We start from the raw sequence: 18,391 nt of genomic DNA, 5'->3' as shown, positions 1-18,391 counted from the left end.
GGGAATGTGGCCCCAGCCCCTAGGAGCCCATTTCCCTTCGCTTAACGCCGCTTCTAGTGCAGAACTGCACCCACGGCAGGTGGATTTTAACACCAAGTTAACACAAACATTGTAAGTAAATAGTAAAGCCTTTATTCTTGTTAAGAACAGCATTTTGAAAATAAAACATTTGCCCATGCTTTACAACCTTTGTAGTTTTGTATACTTATGTACAGTCATCGTGGTACACATTGATTGTCTTGAAAATCCTTAATACGATACCAGTATGCAACAATCAGCGGGAAAAAAGGGTATGTTATAAAACACGCATTAATACATTTAATAAATATATATTATCTATGAAAAACGAGCTTTAGTGCTCATCAATTAATAAAAAGCACCTGCTTTGTAATCCTGTCAGTTGGTAGCATAATCCAATTGTTTTATTATAAAAGCTACAGTGCTCCCTTTTGCATGGCCTTTGGTTAGATCCAAGGCATCGAGCTCGAACAAAGCCAACCAGAAACCAGAAATGTCTAGTTCTATAGTATTTCATGTACCTTGTCTATAGAAACAACTGTATGTATTGAGTGTTCCTCTGAAGAGGCTACAGATCTCCTGGCAAGTGCCAAACACCTTCAACTCATCCGAGAGCAGGACAGGACCTGTGAAGTATGGCTTTGACCTTTATTCCAGCCAATCATCAAAAGGCAGTTATTATAAATCTTGGCCTGGTAGGAGTTTTTTCAGATGCTTTATGATTTCATTTTTTGGTGTGGGAACACCATGAGCACAGAACCATCAAGGGACAACATAGTAGCTTTTATAGTATAAAAGCTAATTAGAATTCACTGAACTGTGAGAAGCTTGTGCTTGCTTACGCTGTTCACAGATGCTCTGCGTTCTAGGTAACTGTATAAAAGGCAAAAGTAAACAATTTGTTTACTGCAACAAAAATATAAGTTAACATAAGGGTGCCTTTCTTCAATTCCAGTTTTATTGGGGCATTTTACATCACAGATTAGTGACTTACCAAAAAAATGTTGCTTATTTCTAATTGTGTCAAGCTGGAAAATAAAGACCCTCCTAATCTATTGCCAACACCTTCAGCACCACAAACTACACCCAATCCTGCTGATGTTTAATTTTTGGAACAACCCAATGAGACCAGTTTGTAGGATCTGCCTATAGCTTTGCATATACAAATTCCAAACAACTTCATCAGGATTGGGAACTCTATTTATCAATTCAGTCACATCTAGAAGAATAAAATAATGTTTCTTAACTATATCTTGTACAGATTTTGTCCAAGGTCTGTAAAATGTGTATTAGAATTCATAAATCTTGGGTGTAGCATGATAAACTTTTTAAACCATTTATGCCATGGTCATCTTACATGTTTTTACAGTACAGTTTTGGAGGTCTGGGGTTTCTTTAATTCTTTTTTAAAAGCAAAATTCTGCAGGCAAGTGATGGTAATAGGTTTATATCGTTCCAAATGATGCACCTTCTGGGTAACTATCATTATCTTAAATACTACTTTATTTGATCAAAGCTTTGCTTCAAACGAGCAAAATGTATTTCTAAATGGCTGGATAGCATGCAATATCCATCCCTACCCTACCTGCTTACCTACAACATCAAATCAGCGACCCGGAAAATGAGCACGTGCTTCCTTTGCCTCGAGGAGAGGAGGGCAGGCCGACGCTCCTTTGCTCATGCGTGACAGCCAAACCTTGCCTGGGGAACAGAAGGGCTTTCAAGTAAAACCCCATAAGATGACCATGGCAAGAATGGCCGTATATATTTTTTCCATCTATATATATGCGTGTATATATATATATATATATATATACACACACGTATATACCTCTTTGCAACACTTCAGGACTGCTCTTTCAGCCTGTACCTGTCTGTAGGCCTACGGGTGTCGGTGGGAGCAAAGTCTGCAGGACTAGGTTCCTAATTCGGTAGAAAGGGAGGTACGCGAAACATCAGGAAGACTCTTGGAAAATAAAAAGCTTGTCTTTCTTTTGCATTATACAGCATGTAACTTCTTTCTGTGAAGCTACTAAGCTATTCAGTTATTTGTATGCTATATTTTTTTTAGTCTGAAAATATATATTTTTATTACAGCATATGTAAAGTTTAATTGTTATACGTCTCCTATGGCCACAAGTAAAAACTATTAGCTTTTAGTATAGAGGAAAGCTATGGTTAACACTGGCCAAACAGTGAGGATACAATGATGTTTTCAATGTCCGATATGTATTAAATGTTAAATAAAGGAATGATTGCTTAAACATAATGAAAAACCATGGCACAAACAATGGGCAATGGGAACCTGTTAAATAACCTGGAGAAAACAAAGATAAAAAGCTTTGTATCAGCTCAAAACAAACGAGGGGAGGGGCGGGAATAGGCAAGAAACCACCCGGAAGAAAAGCCAAACCCAACAACAAACCAGCTCCAGCACGGAGGTTCTCCCGGCCGGGCACCCCAGCGCACACCCGCGCCGACACGCACGCCCGCTGCAGCCCAGGGGACCGCGCTGGGACCAGGCCTGGGACTGCAGCGCCTCCGCCCGCCTGCTCTGCATCTCCTGGGGTGGTCGGCACCATCCCACCCACCTTTGCCCACCATCGCAACCAGCAAACCGCAGTCCCGGCCTCTCGCCAGCTCCGGCTGTGCAGAGAACGGCAGAGAACGTCCCTGCAAAGCTTCGCTGCAGGTGCGAGCGGCTCTTTGCTCGCCCCGGGAGGCCCGGGTCCCAGGACAGTGGCCTCTGCGCTGGGCCTGCGCTTGTCCCTCTGTCCCAAGGAGCTCCACAACGCGTGTGAAGCACGCAGAGACCTTTCATCCCTCCAGAACTGCATCTCCTGCACCAGCTTTTGCAAGAGAAGAGGATCAGCCTACAGTGTAATGGGATTTTAGTTGCCACAGAGTGACAGTGCTTGGCCACACATGGCTGCACAGTGTGGCTCAATAATGAAGCAAACAAGGTACTTTGCGTGATGTTTGAAATGAAGGGAAAAGGAGCAGAATGGAAGGAAATCCCGCATGGTTTCACACCATAGTGGCAATTTCTCGTGGCAATGTGAAGGAGGTTTAGGTGAGAGGAGGGTATTTTGCAAGCAACTGGCAACCAACATAAACAGCCTCACCTTGCACACTGAGTTACAGACAAGGGAATATCTGACATTTCAGAATACAACATTCCCCTCTTCCAATTTCAGGTGTGCCTACTTCTATTTTAAATTCGATTCAGCTTCAGTTGTACAATTTTGGTTTTGCAATTATCAGTCTGGTGGTGTTCACATTGAGACAAAATCCTCTGTAGGATTTCGAAAGCTCCTGGACGTTTTGTTGCTTTGTTCTGGTACTGTCACGATTCCTCCCTCAAAGACACACTGCCAGGGAACAACATCTGCAACAAGGATTCTGCTTCCCTACAGCCTCTCACCAGAGGTGTCGTCCGGTGTAACTCGGCGGAGCGGTTGGTATCTGGAAATAAGGACAATAAACCCATAACTGAGAGATCTAGTCTGTTGGAAATCAGCGTTATCATGCTACGTGTACACGACAGCTTTCCAGACAGTAATTCCAGAGCAAAGTCATACAGAGAAACTCATCTTTCACCCACGCGGTACATTGACCTCTCCGTAAAAACCATGATGACACATCCATCTCCCATTTCGCTACCTGATGTTCTGCGTTAAGCTTTGCGTCCACCTCAAAACCAAGCCAAACAAGCTCTCCAGCATCTCATCCTTAAACTGCCTGCTCCCTGAGCTGCATATTCTGGTATCAGCAAACACAGGCATAAATCGCAACCTCAGAGGATGCTATTCATTATGGACAGCAAAGCACAAGCCTTTTCATTTTATTCAAGTTATTGATTTCCCACTGTCTAACCCAGGCAGCACAATCCTTGTATCCAGTCCCTCTCGTTCACTGAAATCAACGAAAACTTTGCGGATTTAAAACAAAACGAGACCTGTAATCAGCTCACGTTACTGGGTTGTAAATGTAGAGGTCGAGTTATGGAACCAGCTCATGATTCAAAACAAAGAAAACCCAACTCTGGCTCATGTTTTAAGCAGCATGTAGGTATGCATGAGAAATATGGGCATGAAAGCTTTTCCAGCAGTATGCTTGCTATATGAAATGTCTTCAAGTGCAAAATGCACAGCATGTGAGGAACATTTGGAAAGCCTGTTTGGCAGCAGATCACTAAGCCATTCTTGTAACAAGCAGGCTGTGGAGAAAACGGCTCTATCAAAGAATGGCATGCAAACTATTGTCTAAGAGAGAAAAATCAACGCTATTAACATTAAAATATTCTATATCCCTCTTTTAAGAATCCCTTTCCCAGAGACATACACATTTGTAACTTACAAAGAATTACATACATTTCAAAAGAAAATGGAAGATATGTGAGAGACGACCGCTATCTGCAAGGATGATTCTTATTTAAGGTTATGTATGGGCCTGTACACACTTGTGCGACTCACATCTTGGAAAAAAATCAGGTTAGAAACTGCGTCACCTCGTAGTTATGTTAAATACCTTAACACAAATTTAATTTGAAAGGGCCACTGAGTGTGTAGTCTCACCAAAGAACTCGGTTCACTGAAGCTACACTGCAAAATGTCAACAGCCAAGAAAAGAAACGCAAAATGCTTTGTAATCACATCTTTTCTACAGGGAAGGGAAGCATTACGTGCATACTTGCTGCCCAAGTTTTCATTTATAGCTTTTGCCCCTGTTGTGAATAAGCTAAAGGTAGGTTTTTCAATTAGCAGTGCTTATATCTATCAACACAGACTTTGTTTGCACATCAAACGATCACAGTTTGATACTTACAGTCCCACCATTCAGCACAACTGCCATCTCAGTGGGCTGGTACACGTTGCTTCGGAAAGGAGCGCTGGGGCGGCTTCCCAAGCTGCCGTTCCGGAATCCCGCCGTCCGGAGCGCTGCGGTCGGAGACAGAGACGCGTCTGAGCAACACGGGTAACGCTCCGCGCCTCCTCAGGGCACCCAAGCAGCTCCCTTCCCATGCAGCTACCGAGAACCACCCGCTCTACCTTCCCTGCTGCCAGCCCGCTTTTCCCGTTGCTTTTGAGCGGCTGTTCTTACGCAGCTGGGGAGGGATCTCAGAGAATCAGTTTTACATCAAATTCACTGTTTCCGGTGGAATGGGACAAAATTTTTGAAGTTTGCTTAGTCACATTTCAATAGGAGCTCAATGTCTTCAATCAGCGAGCCTTCCATGGATCTTGTGCAATGTGTTTTGGAAAGTGCTTACTGTAATGGTCTGGGTACTGTGGGGTTAAGTAAAATGATATTACATCTTGCTGTGTATCAAGGGGTTAAGTAAAATGATATTACATTTTGCTTCCTATCAGGGGGTTAAGTAAAATGATATTACATTTTGCTTCCAATCAAGGGGTTAAGTAAAATGATATTACATTTTGCTTCCTATCAAGGGGTTAAGTAAAATGATATTACATTTTGCTTCCTATCAAGGGGTTAAGTAAAATGATATTACATTTTGCTCCCTATCAAGCTCAGAGCACAAAGATCCAAACCATCGCTGGAGCCAGCAAGCATGCTCACACCCCCGAGCATGACTTCAGCATGACCAGCGGATAAGGATTTTCCAGATGTTTCAGATTATATTTACTCTGAGAAACTAGAAACATGAAGTAAATATTGCTTTTGAATGGCTTAAACATAGCAAATGACTCAAGCGAAAGAGATACTGATTGTCCTTCTGAGTGTTTATACCAGAAACGCATCGGTCTCTCCATTAGTTTTAGCACAAGTTTGGATTCGAGGTGTATATTCTGAACATGAGGTATCCATAGTTAGGGATATACCTCTTTCTCTCTAAACCAGTGCGGGGATTGGCACAGACAAGCTCTCTTTTCACTTTCTGGGTAAATAATGGCTCCACTGAACTCCGCCGTGGCCGCGGAACAGAGCCCGTTTATCCCCGCACCGCGTTCCAGCGGGCGATGCTCATCCCTGAGCCGGGAAACACACACACAGCCAGTTCAGGCACCTGCGGCAACAATTCCCCTTCGATTTAATCCAAATTACAATTCTGTGCTCTGGCTGGAATCACCAAATAGCTGAAGTTTATAAGAACTTGAGCACGGAGTGGACCGAAGCCGGGATTTAAGATCGGACTGAAATGGATGCTGCTGCTCCTCTCTCGGAGCCGCGCACGGACATGAGCAACAGTGCTGATTTAGCACAGCAATCAGAAATCCAGCCCCGCAAATGCTCACCCATTGTCCTCAGACACACACAGACCTGTATTGCTCTGTATTTTAAAATCAGGTGTTTCTGAAGAACACCCGGCGAGCAAAAGATGAAAATGCCTAAACTAGAATGATGTATTTTGCATATTATATTTAACCATCTGAGGGTCAATAGCATTCTTTCTTTGTAGTCTGGCTTCTTATTGTGTGTTAAACACAAGGATTGCACTGGTATTTGCTGGTACACATAAAGAAACAAAATCTCTCTATAAGGCTATGCTTTACTAACATTTTTACATGAAACAGGTACGACAATAAATTCTAAGTAGATATTTCAACTTATCTATCATATGAATATTAAAATCGCAGATTAGTGTGTTGTTTAAACGATGTTTCAATAACTGACTTGAAAACAGTTTGCTTTATTAACACTTAATGATAATTGCTGGGATTGCACAGCTCTTGTTCTGTGTAACTTGGAGCTACATTTTGCTAAGAAAGAAAGTAGGAGAACACAGGCTTGTTTGAACCTAGAATTTAAAGGTTGTTCAGATTCTTAAAATGCTGATTAGAATCTTAAAAAAAAAATCAAAATTACTAAATTACTTTATACAACTATTAATGGAAATAACAAGAATTAATGGAGAATGTTTCCTACTGAAAGCTGACTACTTACTAAACAAATATTACAGTCGAGGAACTAAGAGGTGTTTTCTGGTTATCATGTCTTCCAAAATGTTACAACTAGCAGCCCTTACATTCTTAAACATCATTCTTAAGTATACGTCAAGAAAGCACCCTTTGTTTAATTCCTAGACCCCTAATGATGAATTCTTGGCTTGAGGTTAATTAAGTGAATAAAAGAAGAGAACATTCTCTACATACCTGCGGAGAGCCAATTGCTAATGGATTCCAGGTGCCTGGCCACTGACGGCCATCAGTGCACTGATCTGATTCAATTAATGCTTCAGGAGCCACAATATGCCACTTGAATATTATTACCTGTATTTATATTAAGTCTCTACCATACTAGTAAGTTTTGTCTCTCCAAACCCTGCTGTCATAAGTGTGCACTTAAAGAACAGCTGCAAACGAGTAATCAATCAGTTTTGATTTATTAAAAATGTATGTGTCCTTCTCCCACAAGCCATAGGAAAAAATAATTCATAATAATGGCATGCATTTATAAAGAGAAATATTAATAAGGGCATCAGATAAGGAAATCTATTTTGTGTTCTACTGCATAAGACTCAGAGATTAAAACAGAACATAAATTGCGCTATAATACACACTAAAATGATTGTATAGCTATGTCTATCCATTTCACTAAAAAATTACGGAATGATTAGATCAAAAAGGCGCTTCCAGCTCTTTCTTAAAATCTATCTGTGAATGGGGTAATACAGAGTGAAAGATCCAGTTTTGTTCTTGGATCTGCCTTAGTCAGAAATAGCTCCACTGAAGCCGCTGCAGTTACCTTACTATGAAATTCATTTAATGGGGATGGAGGACACAGTGAAGCTGCCTCTGCTCTGGAATATCAGTAGTACACAACCTTTCTTTTATCCATGTCATTTTTATGTTTGTTTTACACTGCCCTTGGTAGTACACACACAGAACTCAACTCCTTTCTGCCCAAAGCTTCCATACCAGAAGGAGACTTTTTCAGTTCTTGCTAAAAGAGAGGAAAAATGCCTTCCTGAGCCAACCAGTGCCAAACAGGAGTGCTGGTTCCCTCCATGTCTGCTCCACGGCCAGAGCAAACACCAAACCCAGGGAAACCAGAGACATCAGAGCAGGAACATGAAGTGCCTGGAAAACATGTCCCACAGCTTCACAGAACCCCAGAGTGTCAGGGTTGGAAGGGACCTGGAAAGCTCATCCAGTGCAATCCCCCCATGGAGCAGGAACACCCAGCTGAGGTTCCACAGGAAGGTGTCCAGGTGGGTTTGAATGTCTGCACAGAAGGAGACTCCACAACCTCCCTGGACAGCCTGGGCCAGGCTCTGCCACCCTCACCAGGAACAAGTTTCTTCTCATCTTTCAGTGGAACCTCCTGTGTTCCAGTTTGCACCCATTGCCCCTTGTCCTGTCACTGGTTGTCACCCAGAAGAGCCTGGCTCCATCCTCCTGACACTGCCCCTTTCCATATTGATCCCCAGGAATGAGTCCCCCCTCAGTCTCCTCTTCTCCAGCTCCAGAGCCCCAGCTCCCTCAGCCTTTCCTCACACGGCAGATGCTCCACTCCCTTCAGCATCTTGGTGGCTGCGCTGGACTCTCTCCAGCAGTTCCCTGTCCTTCTGGAACTGAGGGGCCACAACTGGACACAATATTCCAGGTGTGGTCTCCCCAGGGCAGAGCAGAGGGGCAGGAGAACCTCTCTGACCTACTGACCACCCCCTTCTAACCCACCCCAGGTACCATTGGCCTTCCTGGCCACAAGGGCCCAGTGCTGGCTCATGCTCACCCTGCTGTCCCCAGGACCCCCAGGTCCCTTTCCCCTACACTGCTCTCCAACAGGTCATTCCCCAACTTATACTGGAACCAGGGGGGCTTCTCCTGGGGCATTGCCACAGCCAGGTGCCACCATTGCTGAGGACACCAAAGTCCTCAGCTCCAGTGAGTGAAAAGCAGCATGACCAGCACCACAATCCTGCCCAGCCCACGCTGCAGAAACCCGGAGGCCGGGGCTCCCCACAGAAGCATCCTGGGCACCTTCTGACAGAGGTTAAACACTCAGCAGGGGTTTAGAGCCCTCAAGCAACCAGTTGTTGCCGGTCCGTTCAGGAATCACTCAAGAACATCCTCACTGAAAACTGCAGCAAGGTGTCACCACAGGGAGGTCCGCATCACCCAGCAGCTGCCACACGGAAAGCGCCCGACCCTGGCCCTCCCTGCACACTCGCTTCAGACGCCAAAGCCTTGGGGACAAAGACCGTCCTTGAACTCGTCCAGATGCCACTTTGCATTATTTACTGTCCAAAAGTGGCACTAAATCCCATTTTAACGGAAATATCATTAATAATTATTTTGTGGCTCAAAAGGCTGAGTTTTATAACAAAGAGCACTTTCTTTTTTTTCTTGGGGTTCTTATTTGAAATATTTCATATTAAATGTTGTTAACCGATAATGACAAAAAATGTCATTTAAACTATTTTTAAAATAAAGGCTTTTTTTTTTTCCCACAGTGAATTTTTTGGGCTTTCAGTGTTTGCTTCGCATTTGAAATTGTTTGTGAAAAAAACGACTTGCAGAAGAACCTTTTTAACCAAACACAAGTATTTTTCTGTATTGCGTTTTCTTCACTTTTTTCCCCCAACTAGGTGACATCTTAATGAAAACTGTCAAAGGGAACACTACCTAGCGTGCAAAATACAGCATTTGCCATGACCCTTGTTTTGCACACCTGACAAATGTCTCATACAGACTGTTTTATTGGCTACTACAGAAAAATATAGCCCTCTATATGAATTCTTACCTGCGTTGTGTTCATCCATTGAAAAGCCTTTATTTTCCATGTAGCTCCGAGGAAGCTGTATATCCTCCTCGAAAGCAGTTTCACGCATCCGTGGCTGCGAAGTGTCGAAATAATTGGGAGCGCTTTCCTGCTGTGATGGAAGGATGGCGCAGTGCACCTCCGGGATGGCGTGAAAAATAACAAACACCCAGCCACTGGACACCAGTGCAATAGCGAGAGTGGGATCCCTCCACTTGTCTCTTCGCTTTAGTGCAGCGTTACCAAAGAGGTACATAGTCATCCAGGCTACCCAGATCAGGATGGAAAATAGAAGTGTTATAATAAGGCATACTCCATTTTTCTTCCATTTCTTAAACTTTCCACAGAGAGTGAAAAGAGAAAATCCCATTGTAAATACCATCAGGAACATAACGTAAATCAAAGCCATCGCAAAATCCATCGGTTCGTAGCTGCAAGCCAACTTGTTATCTCTGACGACTGTCAGGATTAACCACTCGGTGGCAATAATGACCTGAACGAGCATCAGGCAGATTGCCACACCAGCCAGATGCCAGCCCGAGGGACTCTTCCCGTGTCGAACCAGTCTGCGGAGTCTCCAGGCTTGAGCCAGCAAGCACGAGAAGCACAAAGCAAAGATAACTCCCCACAGAAACCTCCGGGTCGAGCACACTGCTTCATCTTCTTGAATGATGAACGCGAACGTCAGCCCAAACAGTCCCAGCGTGCCCAGAAGGAACAGGAAGTGCGTTCCCAGGGGGCTCTTCTTCTCCTTCTCCTTGATGAAGGGCAGCCTCACCAGCAGGATCAGCATGAGCAGCAGCGTGGTCAGCACGCCCGCCCCGGCCACCGCCTCCACCACGATGCCCCAGACGGCGTCCAGGTCGCACAGGGGAACATACTGCGGGAGCAGGTCCAGCCCGCAGCCCCGCGACGTGCTCGAGTTCTCGGAAGAGCCGTAGCTGATCACCAGCAGGAGGAAGAAACCGACGGCTGGGTAGGTTTGCATCTTTCCTGTCTGAGACAACAAAACATTGGTTTGTTTAGCTCCGGCTCCCTTTGGAGGGCTTCACAGCGGCTTGTTCCACCAGCCTGCGGCCCCCGGGTTTGCAGCCCACCCGCTGCCCTCCCCAAAAGCTGTTCTTGCAATGCAAACTGACTCATTTCTGTGTTACACAGAATCAGAGAATGCCAGGGATTGGAAGGGACCTCCAAAGCCCATCCAGCGCAATCCCCCCGCCGGAGCAGGAGCACTCATTGAAAACAACAGTTCCAAACACTGCCCGTGCAAGTATCCTAAAACAAAACCAGAAGAGATTATGTATCCTGTTGCAAAATAACAGATTATCTACAGTATTTTATCATTCCAATTCAGGTGCTTAAAGTATGTGTAAATTGCAGTGGGCCTGATGCAAGTGTATCAGAATTAGATTGTTCCACAGCCTTGCTCCTTTTACTAGAATAAAGGCAGAGTCAAAACCACTGGGTTTTTTTGGATAGAGCAGTGCCAGGAAAATAAACATTGTGCTTTTTTAAAAAAAGGAATATCTTGTTTTCATGCTCACGGTCAATAGACAGTTGTAGTATTCACCCCCTTCCAAAGTCTGGGTATTAGATATCATTTACAAACGGGAACAGTTGGCTAGAGAAATCCCATATTCTGTGACAACGGTGCAAACACACAGTGTCATCAATCAACTCATCAGAAATGAATGACCCATTGTGTTTCTTCGCAAGTCTAAAGCCATTCAAAGGAAACAAACAACAAAACGCAGAACACGGTTTTCCCCGATACAGAGAGCAAAGAGTGGTAAACCCTCCAGGAACACAACACATCCCACTGGACCACCAGGACCAAAAGCTGGGAAGAATCCCAGCGTCAGTTTTGCAAAGAACACAGGTTAGGTGCTTTAAAAAGACAGATTTACGGCATTTGCTTTTATTATGTAAAGCAGGGCAAAGGAAGTTGTTGAAATTGTTCCCTTTAAACGAGGAGTCAGACGCAGCGATAGCCGCCTGTGAGGGCAGCAAACACCGCACGTACCGGACACGAAACCTGATGCTGTTAACCTTCACTGGCACGAAACGTCCAGGGTAAGGCTCCCATCTGTGTGGTGTGACTGTACGGAAGAAAAGCACCATATAAAGAGGCAATAATGTCAGTCACAGGAGCTCACGTGACGTGTTGAAGGTATAAAGTGAGAAGCAGAGAAACTACGGGTAGCTCTTCTCTAAATTTGACAAACAGCCCTAAATGATTGCCCAGCTAAGGATATTACCAGAAATGCATTTAATGAAAACATCAAGAAGTTTAACAAGAGTTGAAAAGGAGAGTTTAGAGTAATGGTGCCCCGTTGTTGCATTGACTATTATCAGTTGTGACCAATACAGAAACTATTTACCTAGACGGTCCGAAGCAGCACAGAATCTCTTACAGCTGAGAACTATGGGGTTTACAGCCGTGTAATGATCAAACTTAACTTAATGATCTCAATCCTCAAACTAATGTCCTTCTACCCTTTCACTGAGCAATGACTCGGCCCCATTTTTGGCCTCTGCCAGGAGGCAGATGATGGAAATTACACTCTTTCCTATCAGAGGCACCAAGACCGCAAACGTGCTAATATAAATGTGCAATGACTTTATGGTCTTCTTTCATACAAGAGACAAAACCAGCTTAAAACAGACCTTCATCTCAGAAGTGGAAGGTGTGACAAATAATGCGATCGGGGACAAGAAAAACAGGAGAAGGGAAATCGATGATCTTTGCCTGCCCCAGAAATTACAGTATCCTTGTGCTGTTGAAAGGGCTACAACGTTCTAACCATGCAATGACCTGCAGCTCAGGAATAATGATTCTTTTTTCCTACCTAGCTGTAATTTACTTTATAGTGAATTGGTAGAATATTTACTTGTTTATATCTGATTTGTACAACAGGTTTCTCAATGACTCTGTCACAATGCTCACATTAAAAACACCGACTTTACAGACAGAAAACTAATCATCAGTGAAACATACTCTTTTTTGTATTGAATATGGTCACGCTCAATAAATCTCCTTGCCTCATGAGTACCTAATTGACTAGAACGAAACATTCTGATGGTAATTTTGCCATTCTTTCTATGCACAGGCAGTTCCTACTTCAACTTCCAGCTTCCACATTTACTGCTTAGAGTATGCAAAATGTCCTAAGAAGTGTAAACTGGTCAGTGCCTGCCAACGCAAAGGGAGGAAATCCACCGGGATCTACCACGGCAACGCTGCAAACCACTGGTACCAACTTCAAAAAGTCATGCGGAAAATCACTCAAAATTCATTCTACATGTCTCCCAAACTGGAAACACTAAACAGCCCTCAAGTGAGGATCATGTTAATTTTCCACTATCCTAACACTTAAAAATTATGATATGTATGTACTAAACTGCCTTCAGTAGCAGCTGAGCTGCTCTCCTGGGTGGTCAATGAATTCAGCGCAAGTATCTCCAGGTCTAAGATATTTTTCCAGTTTTCCGGTTACTTTATTCATGTCATGTAACCCTCATGTGATTGAGCTATTCTAGGCCAGTCTGTTTCCATGGCGATGGTGCTGCATGGGTAAGCAGTCATGTTGTCAGCCCATCATTTATTTCCCCTTCCTATCTGGAAGTGTTGGGGGGAACGCGGTAAGGGAGGGTCAATTAATTTTGAGTATTTCCCCCTCCATGAAGTAGCTCCTTTTGGAATATGGAACTAAGCTGTGGCAAACTATATTGAGAATTCAGACAAAATATATATTCAGAAATGCTGAGATGTTCAACTCAAGAGGCATTTTCCCAAGTTACTTCCATTTGTGGACCGACTTTTGGGACAGCTGATGGAAATAAAGAGTGGTTCTCTCAGAAAGCGCCCTGCTAGCTACAGTACTGACCAAGGAATGTCCAGGACGGCTGACAGGTATTCGTGATGTGAATTGTATTTCCACCAAAGGTCAGGAAGACTCGCCGAAGCTCGCAAGCTGGAAATCCCCAAACAACGGATCTCCTCCTCACCACTGTTATCAACATAACCTGCTTGCTATGTGTTTCTGCCCGACTAGGTAAAAACTGGCAATGTGAATGCTCAACCCCCACGAGGGTACCAGCGCAAACCCTTCCTGAGCTCAGACAGCTGCACGGACAGGGACGACGCTTCGCAACACCCGGTTCGGCAAGGGAATCCCACAGCTTTAGTTGAAAACGCAGGTTCAATAAATGTAGGAGAAAAGTACAAAGTCTTTTTGTCAGAAAAATTATTTTGGAAAAGTGTATCAATATGGGGTTTTTTAACTAAAAGCCTGTGTTGTGGTAGAATGGCAGAGTCCCGTGTCTCTCGAGATTCTGTACTAAAACGTTCTATCTGCACATTATCCCCTGTAGTTACCTACATAAGTAGCTGTAGAGGAATAGTGTTGTTACCTCTGTGTCTAGATTAGCTCTTAGCAAAGTTATGCAACCTCACCGTGGTACCAATAGCACTCTATTTGACTGGCACTTCACTTCTACTATTACCCGAGAGCTACAGCAATAGGAATATAGAAATGTCACAGAAACATTCCAGCACAGCTATAGTAAGCTGCACTGATACAGCCCCACATGGCTGAATGGAACTGTTCATACAGAACAAAGTCAACTTGAGATTTATTTATTTTGTTCCCAGATTCCCCTCCAAAATTCTATTTCATTGCAGGTAGTCAAGCCAACGTACCCTAACGCAGAGCAATCACAAACACTTAAAATGAATCAATAAGCCTTAGACATTTCAGGCAAAAGCAGCGAACAATTAGAAGGACAGCTTGCAAACCCAGTCCTCAATTTGCTCTCAATGACAACAGCAATAACCCCACTGTTTTCGACAGAGTGAAGTCCCCTGCGTTATCTGGTGTAGAATCACCACGGCAATGGCAGACACAAAGATGCAGCACTGGGTACGAGGTACAATCACAACCAACTGAGCAGAAACAGAAAATTTCACAGTTCTCATCAAAAAGTTGTCACGGTTAAAAATCAACGAGGCTTGCAATAGCTAAAGTCTTCCAACCAAAGACTGCAAGTATCTCTTACCTGGTCAAAAAGCTATCGCTGTATGCTGCTAGACATTGTATGTAAAGGATAAAACTGAAACCACACAAAGATTTAAGGTTAGGCTATTCATGGATGGATGTATTATCTGTTCCCCTTTTTAGCAACCTAACGTTAATCAACTGATGCATCCACTCACAGAGAAGAGAAACAATTTTGTAAATAAAAGCAATAGTAGCACAAATAGTAACCTGCTCTCCCACATGTATGCAAAAGACTGATTCACTGTACAATTTCCAAAAGAAACCCGCCCCCACCATGAAGTGTTGCGGAGAGATGTTAGTGAGCGAGGAATTAATCACAACATGGGATCTCTGCCAGCTCCTTTTGATCAGATCTGAAGAATGAGCTTCAGGACTGATAACAGAGCAGCAACAGCCAAGCCGAGATCAGACTAGTGAAGAGATGTATTTCCAGAATAATAATTAAGAGTGCGATTGTGCTTTGTATGCAAAAATACAGCAGTGACTTAGACATCCCCTGCATTAGAGTAATACACATCATGCTATGTACAGCCTGGCAGTTACAGAATGCAAGACCCCACTCCAAAAAGGACATGCAGAAAAAGTAGTTTTCATTCAGAAATGCTTTGCAATGCTAAATATAACATGAAATGACCTTTCTAATTTTTAGGTGCTCACAATTCCCTTGGGTCAGATTCTGACTATAATGCCTGATGTTCGTTATACTACTGAGAGCAATCAATGATAGCACTCAGTATCTTTCCTTTGCTAATTCTCAGACTGTTTCTATACATCACAGCGTCATGACACCTGATTTCTTCTGATGCAGCAAGAGAACACCTCAACATTGATATTCGCTGCTGGTAAGCAGCACGCGTATCACTGACAAATAGATACTCAAGTGCTATAGCGATGATAACCAACTTGGGTGTTTAGGTTCAGCACACTGAAAATCTTGTTAGCCTTGGGATAAACCTTAGGTCAGGAGTAAACAAAGGGTTCACATAACTGCTAAATCCTATCGCTGTTTGGCTTTGGGGAGATGTAATACAGAGACAGGGCTTTTTATTAACTAGACAGAAAACTGCCAGCGCTGCGCAGCTGCTGCGGGCTGCACCGCCCCGGAGCTGCGCACCCCGGCCTGGGGCTCCCACCTCCCACCGGCAGCCGGGGGCCAACAACAGGCTCTTCCCCTCGGCCCAGAGCCCATCGCCGCTGCCCTTGAGCTCCCGCCGAGGAGCACCAAGCTGGGAGACCAGCACCAAGGTGCCGGGCTTTGCTGCAACTACCCCGCGGAGGACCGCGGGTGCGGAGCGCAGCAGCCCCCTCCTTGCCGCTGCCTCCCCTCCGGCCTCCCCTTAATCCGCCTCCAACCCCCGCCTCCCCTACCGTGTCTATCCCGCTCCAGCCTCTTTTGTCCCTTCGCTCATTTCTGTCTTCGTTTTTTTCCAGTCTCTCCCTCCTCCGCCTGGCCCCGCTTTCCTTTCCCGTCCTGCCTCTCAACTCCTCTGCCCTCCTCGCCGCTCTTCCTCCTCTCGTCCCCCGCGGTCCGCAGCCCCCTGCTCCCGCCCCCCCGTCCTGCCCTATATCCCGTCTAATCCCCCTCCCGGAGTCCTACAGCGAGCCTGGTGGCTGCTACCGGCCACGGGCTAATTCTGCGGGCAGCGCACGGAGCAGATCCCGGCGATCGGCTCCATTGTGCCCTCCCGGGGGCAACCCCGCAGAGCCGGACGGGGGGTCAACACCCCCCCCCCCCCCATTCACTCACCCGCTGGCTGCTGCTGCCGAGGGTGGCGGGGCAGCTCTGTCCTCCACTCGCTGCAAGTCACATCCCGGCCCCGGCGGCGCGGCGGCCCCGCGACGGGGAGCGAGCGCAGCGCCAAGCCCCCCCGCGGCGGATCATGGAGCGCCCGGCCCCGGTGCGGTGCGGTGCGGTGCGGTGCGGTGCCCGCCGCGCTCTGCGATCACCGCCGCGCCGCGCTCCGGCCCGGCGGTCAGCGCCCTCCCACCGCCCCGCCCCGCCCCGCCACGGCTCGGCTCGGCACAGCACAGCCCGGCACGGCACAGCTCGGCAGAGCACAGCACAGCCCGGCTCGGCACAGCACAGCCCGGCACGGCACAGCCAGGCACGGCACAGCTCGGCAGAGCACAGCACAGCCCGGCTCGGCACAGCCCGGCACGGCACAGCTCGGCAGAGCACAGCCTGGCGCAGCTCAGCACGGCACGGCTCGGCACCGCTCAGTGTGGTCGGGTGTATTCCCGGGGGCATCGCACCCTCGGCACCGGGGGTCGTGGAAGCACAGGGCTGCTCTGCACCCCGGGCAAGGGTGTACGGACACACGCACATACACAGCTGCATGTGCAGCTTGGCACGTATACACCTCTATAAGCGTAGACTTGCACAGTTGGACACACGTATGGTCACAGCTCTACGTGCCTCCTGTGCTGCCCAAATGAGCAGGAGAGAAGTGCGGACAGTGTGCATTAGGAAAACGCCTTCCAGGCGCGTTAGCTGTGCGTGCACCCCAGTGACCAATCTTGGCACTTCGGAGCTGGGAAATCTGCTGCCCTGGGGCAGTTAGGGATTTTGCAATGAGCAGGATATGTTCACCAAGTCTACACTGAGTGCCTGCGTCCAACCTGCTGCTACGTTAGAAAGCAGCTAAACATTTGGAAGAGAAAAATGCTAAGTGGCTCATTATTGTGCAAGTGACATTTTGTGGTCTGCTTATGCAGCAAAATTCAGGAGCAGGCCCTGTGGGCGCATGAGGCCTGGCAAAGGCAATGCTGGGAGCCATTCCTATCTGCCTCTCGCCCCCCAACCTGCAGCCAGTGTCCTGCTTTCCAGCTTCAACTCTGAGACAGTTGTAACTTGTGCACAGGACAGGGGTTCCAGCAGGCTCCAGGAGGAGTTATTGGCAGCAGCGTCTGGAGCCTCCCCAAGGCAAACCTCTGCTCTTCAGCACAGAAGAACTGTAACCTTCAAACAGACTCATGCTAACGTGTGGGTTTAGTTAGATGTCATTTATTATGCTGGGGGGGGCTTGTTTGAACTTCCCGGCATGGCTGACACAGAGTAAATGGGATGGTGTGGTTGGGCTGTAATTGCCTGTATTTAGGCAGGGGTGGCGGAACAGCTGAACCAGAGGAACAATTTCGCATTTCTGCTCTTTTCTCTCTCAGTTTCTCTGCCTTGCTGATTGTGGGGTTTAGGCATTGGCTTTATTTGTGTCACGTGTGAGCAATAATACCCTACTTTTGCATCAGTCAATATCTATGTGCTATTCAAAGTAAACCAGGATAATTTTACAGAAACTAAGGTGGTAAGTGGTGAAGCAGCTGTAAACTGCCTAAAATCACTCACCGGCCTGGCCGAAGAGTAAGAAACGTTGATTCACCAGATCAGTCTGTATTGCTCCTCTAGCTTGGGAGCCTGAGCCAAGCATTCAAATACTACAATAACAAGTGAATACCTTTTTGTGTATAAAACACAGAGTTTTCTGTGTCATGTTGGATACAGAGAGGTAGAGCAGAGGGAAGGGTGAATCACAAGAACTCGTGCGCTGGAGGTCTTGGCCTGCTCACAATGGAGCAATGTACTGAGC

The 18,391-nt window shown here is 45.9% G+C and overlaps 1 protein-coding gene across 3 annotated transcripts; it reads right to left on the bottom strand.

Moving 5' to 3' along the window:
* Window positions 1–109: 109 nt before the first annotated feature.
* On the bottom strand, window positions 110–16,742 carry GPRC5B (G protein-coupled receptor class C group 5 member B). Of its 3 annotated transcripts, none has more exons than XM_065850946.2 (4): window positions 16,555–16,742; window positions 9,730–10,744; window positions 4,846–4,958; window positions 110–3,483 (listed from the first exon to the last, which is right to left on the bottom strand). In XM_065850946.2, the coding sequence occupies exons 2-4, from the start codon at window positions 10,733–10,735 to the stop codon at window positions 3,439–3,441; spliced, it is 1,164 nt and encodes a 387-aa protein (XP_065707018.1). In that variant the 5' UTR covers window positions 10,736–10,744; window positions 16,555–16,742; the 3' UTR covers window positions 110–3,438. The 3 variants fall into 3 exon arrangements, with proteins under 3 accessions (XP_065707018.1, XP_071671244.1, XP_065707019.1); XM_071815143.1 differs by having other exon boundaries at window positions 9,730–10,740; XM_065850947.2 differs by lacking the exon at window positions 16,555–16,742 and adding an exon at window positions 16,176–16,294.
* Between the last annotated feature and the right edge of the window lie 1,649 nt (window positions 16,743–18,391).

This window comes from Patagioenas fasciata, chromosome 15, assembly GCF_037038585.1.
Source record: "Patagioenas fasciata isolate bPatFas1 chromosome 15, bPatFas1.hap1, whole genome shotgun sequence".
Lineage (NCBI taxonomy): Eukaryota > Metazoa > Chordata > Aves > Columbiformes > Columbidae > Patagioenas > Patagioenas fasciata.
Note: the sequence above shows the minus strand (reverse complement) of the source record. Positions and strands in the feature narration are given on the sequence as shown.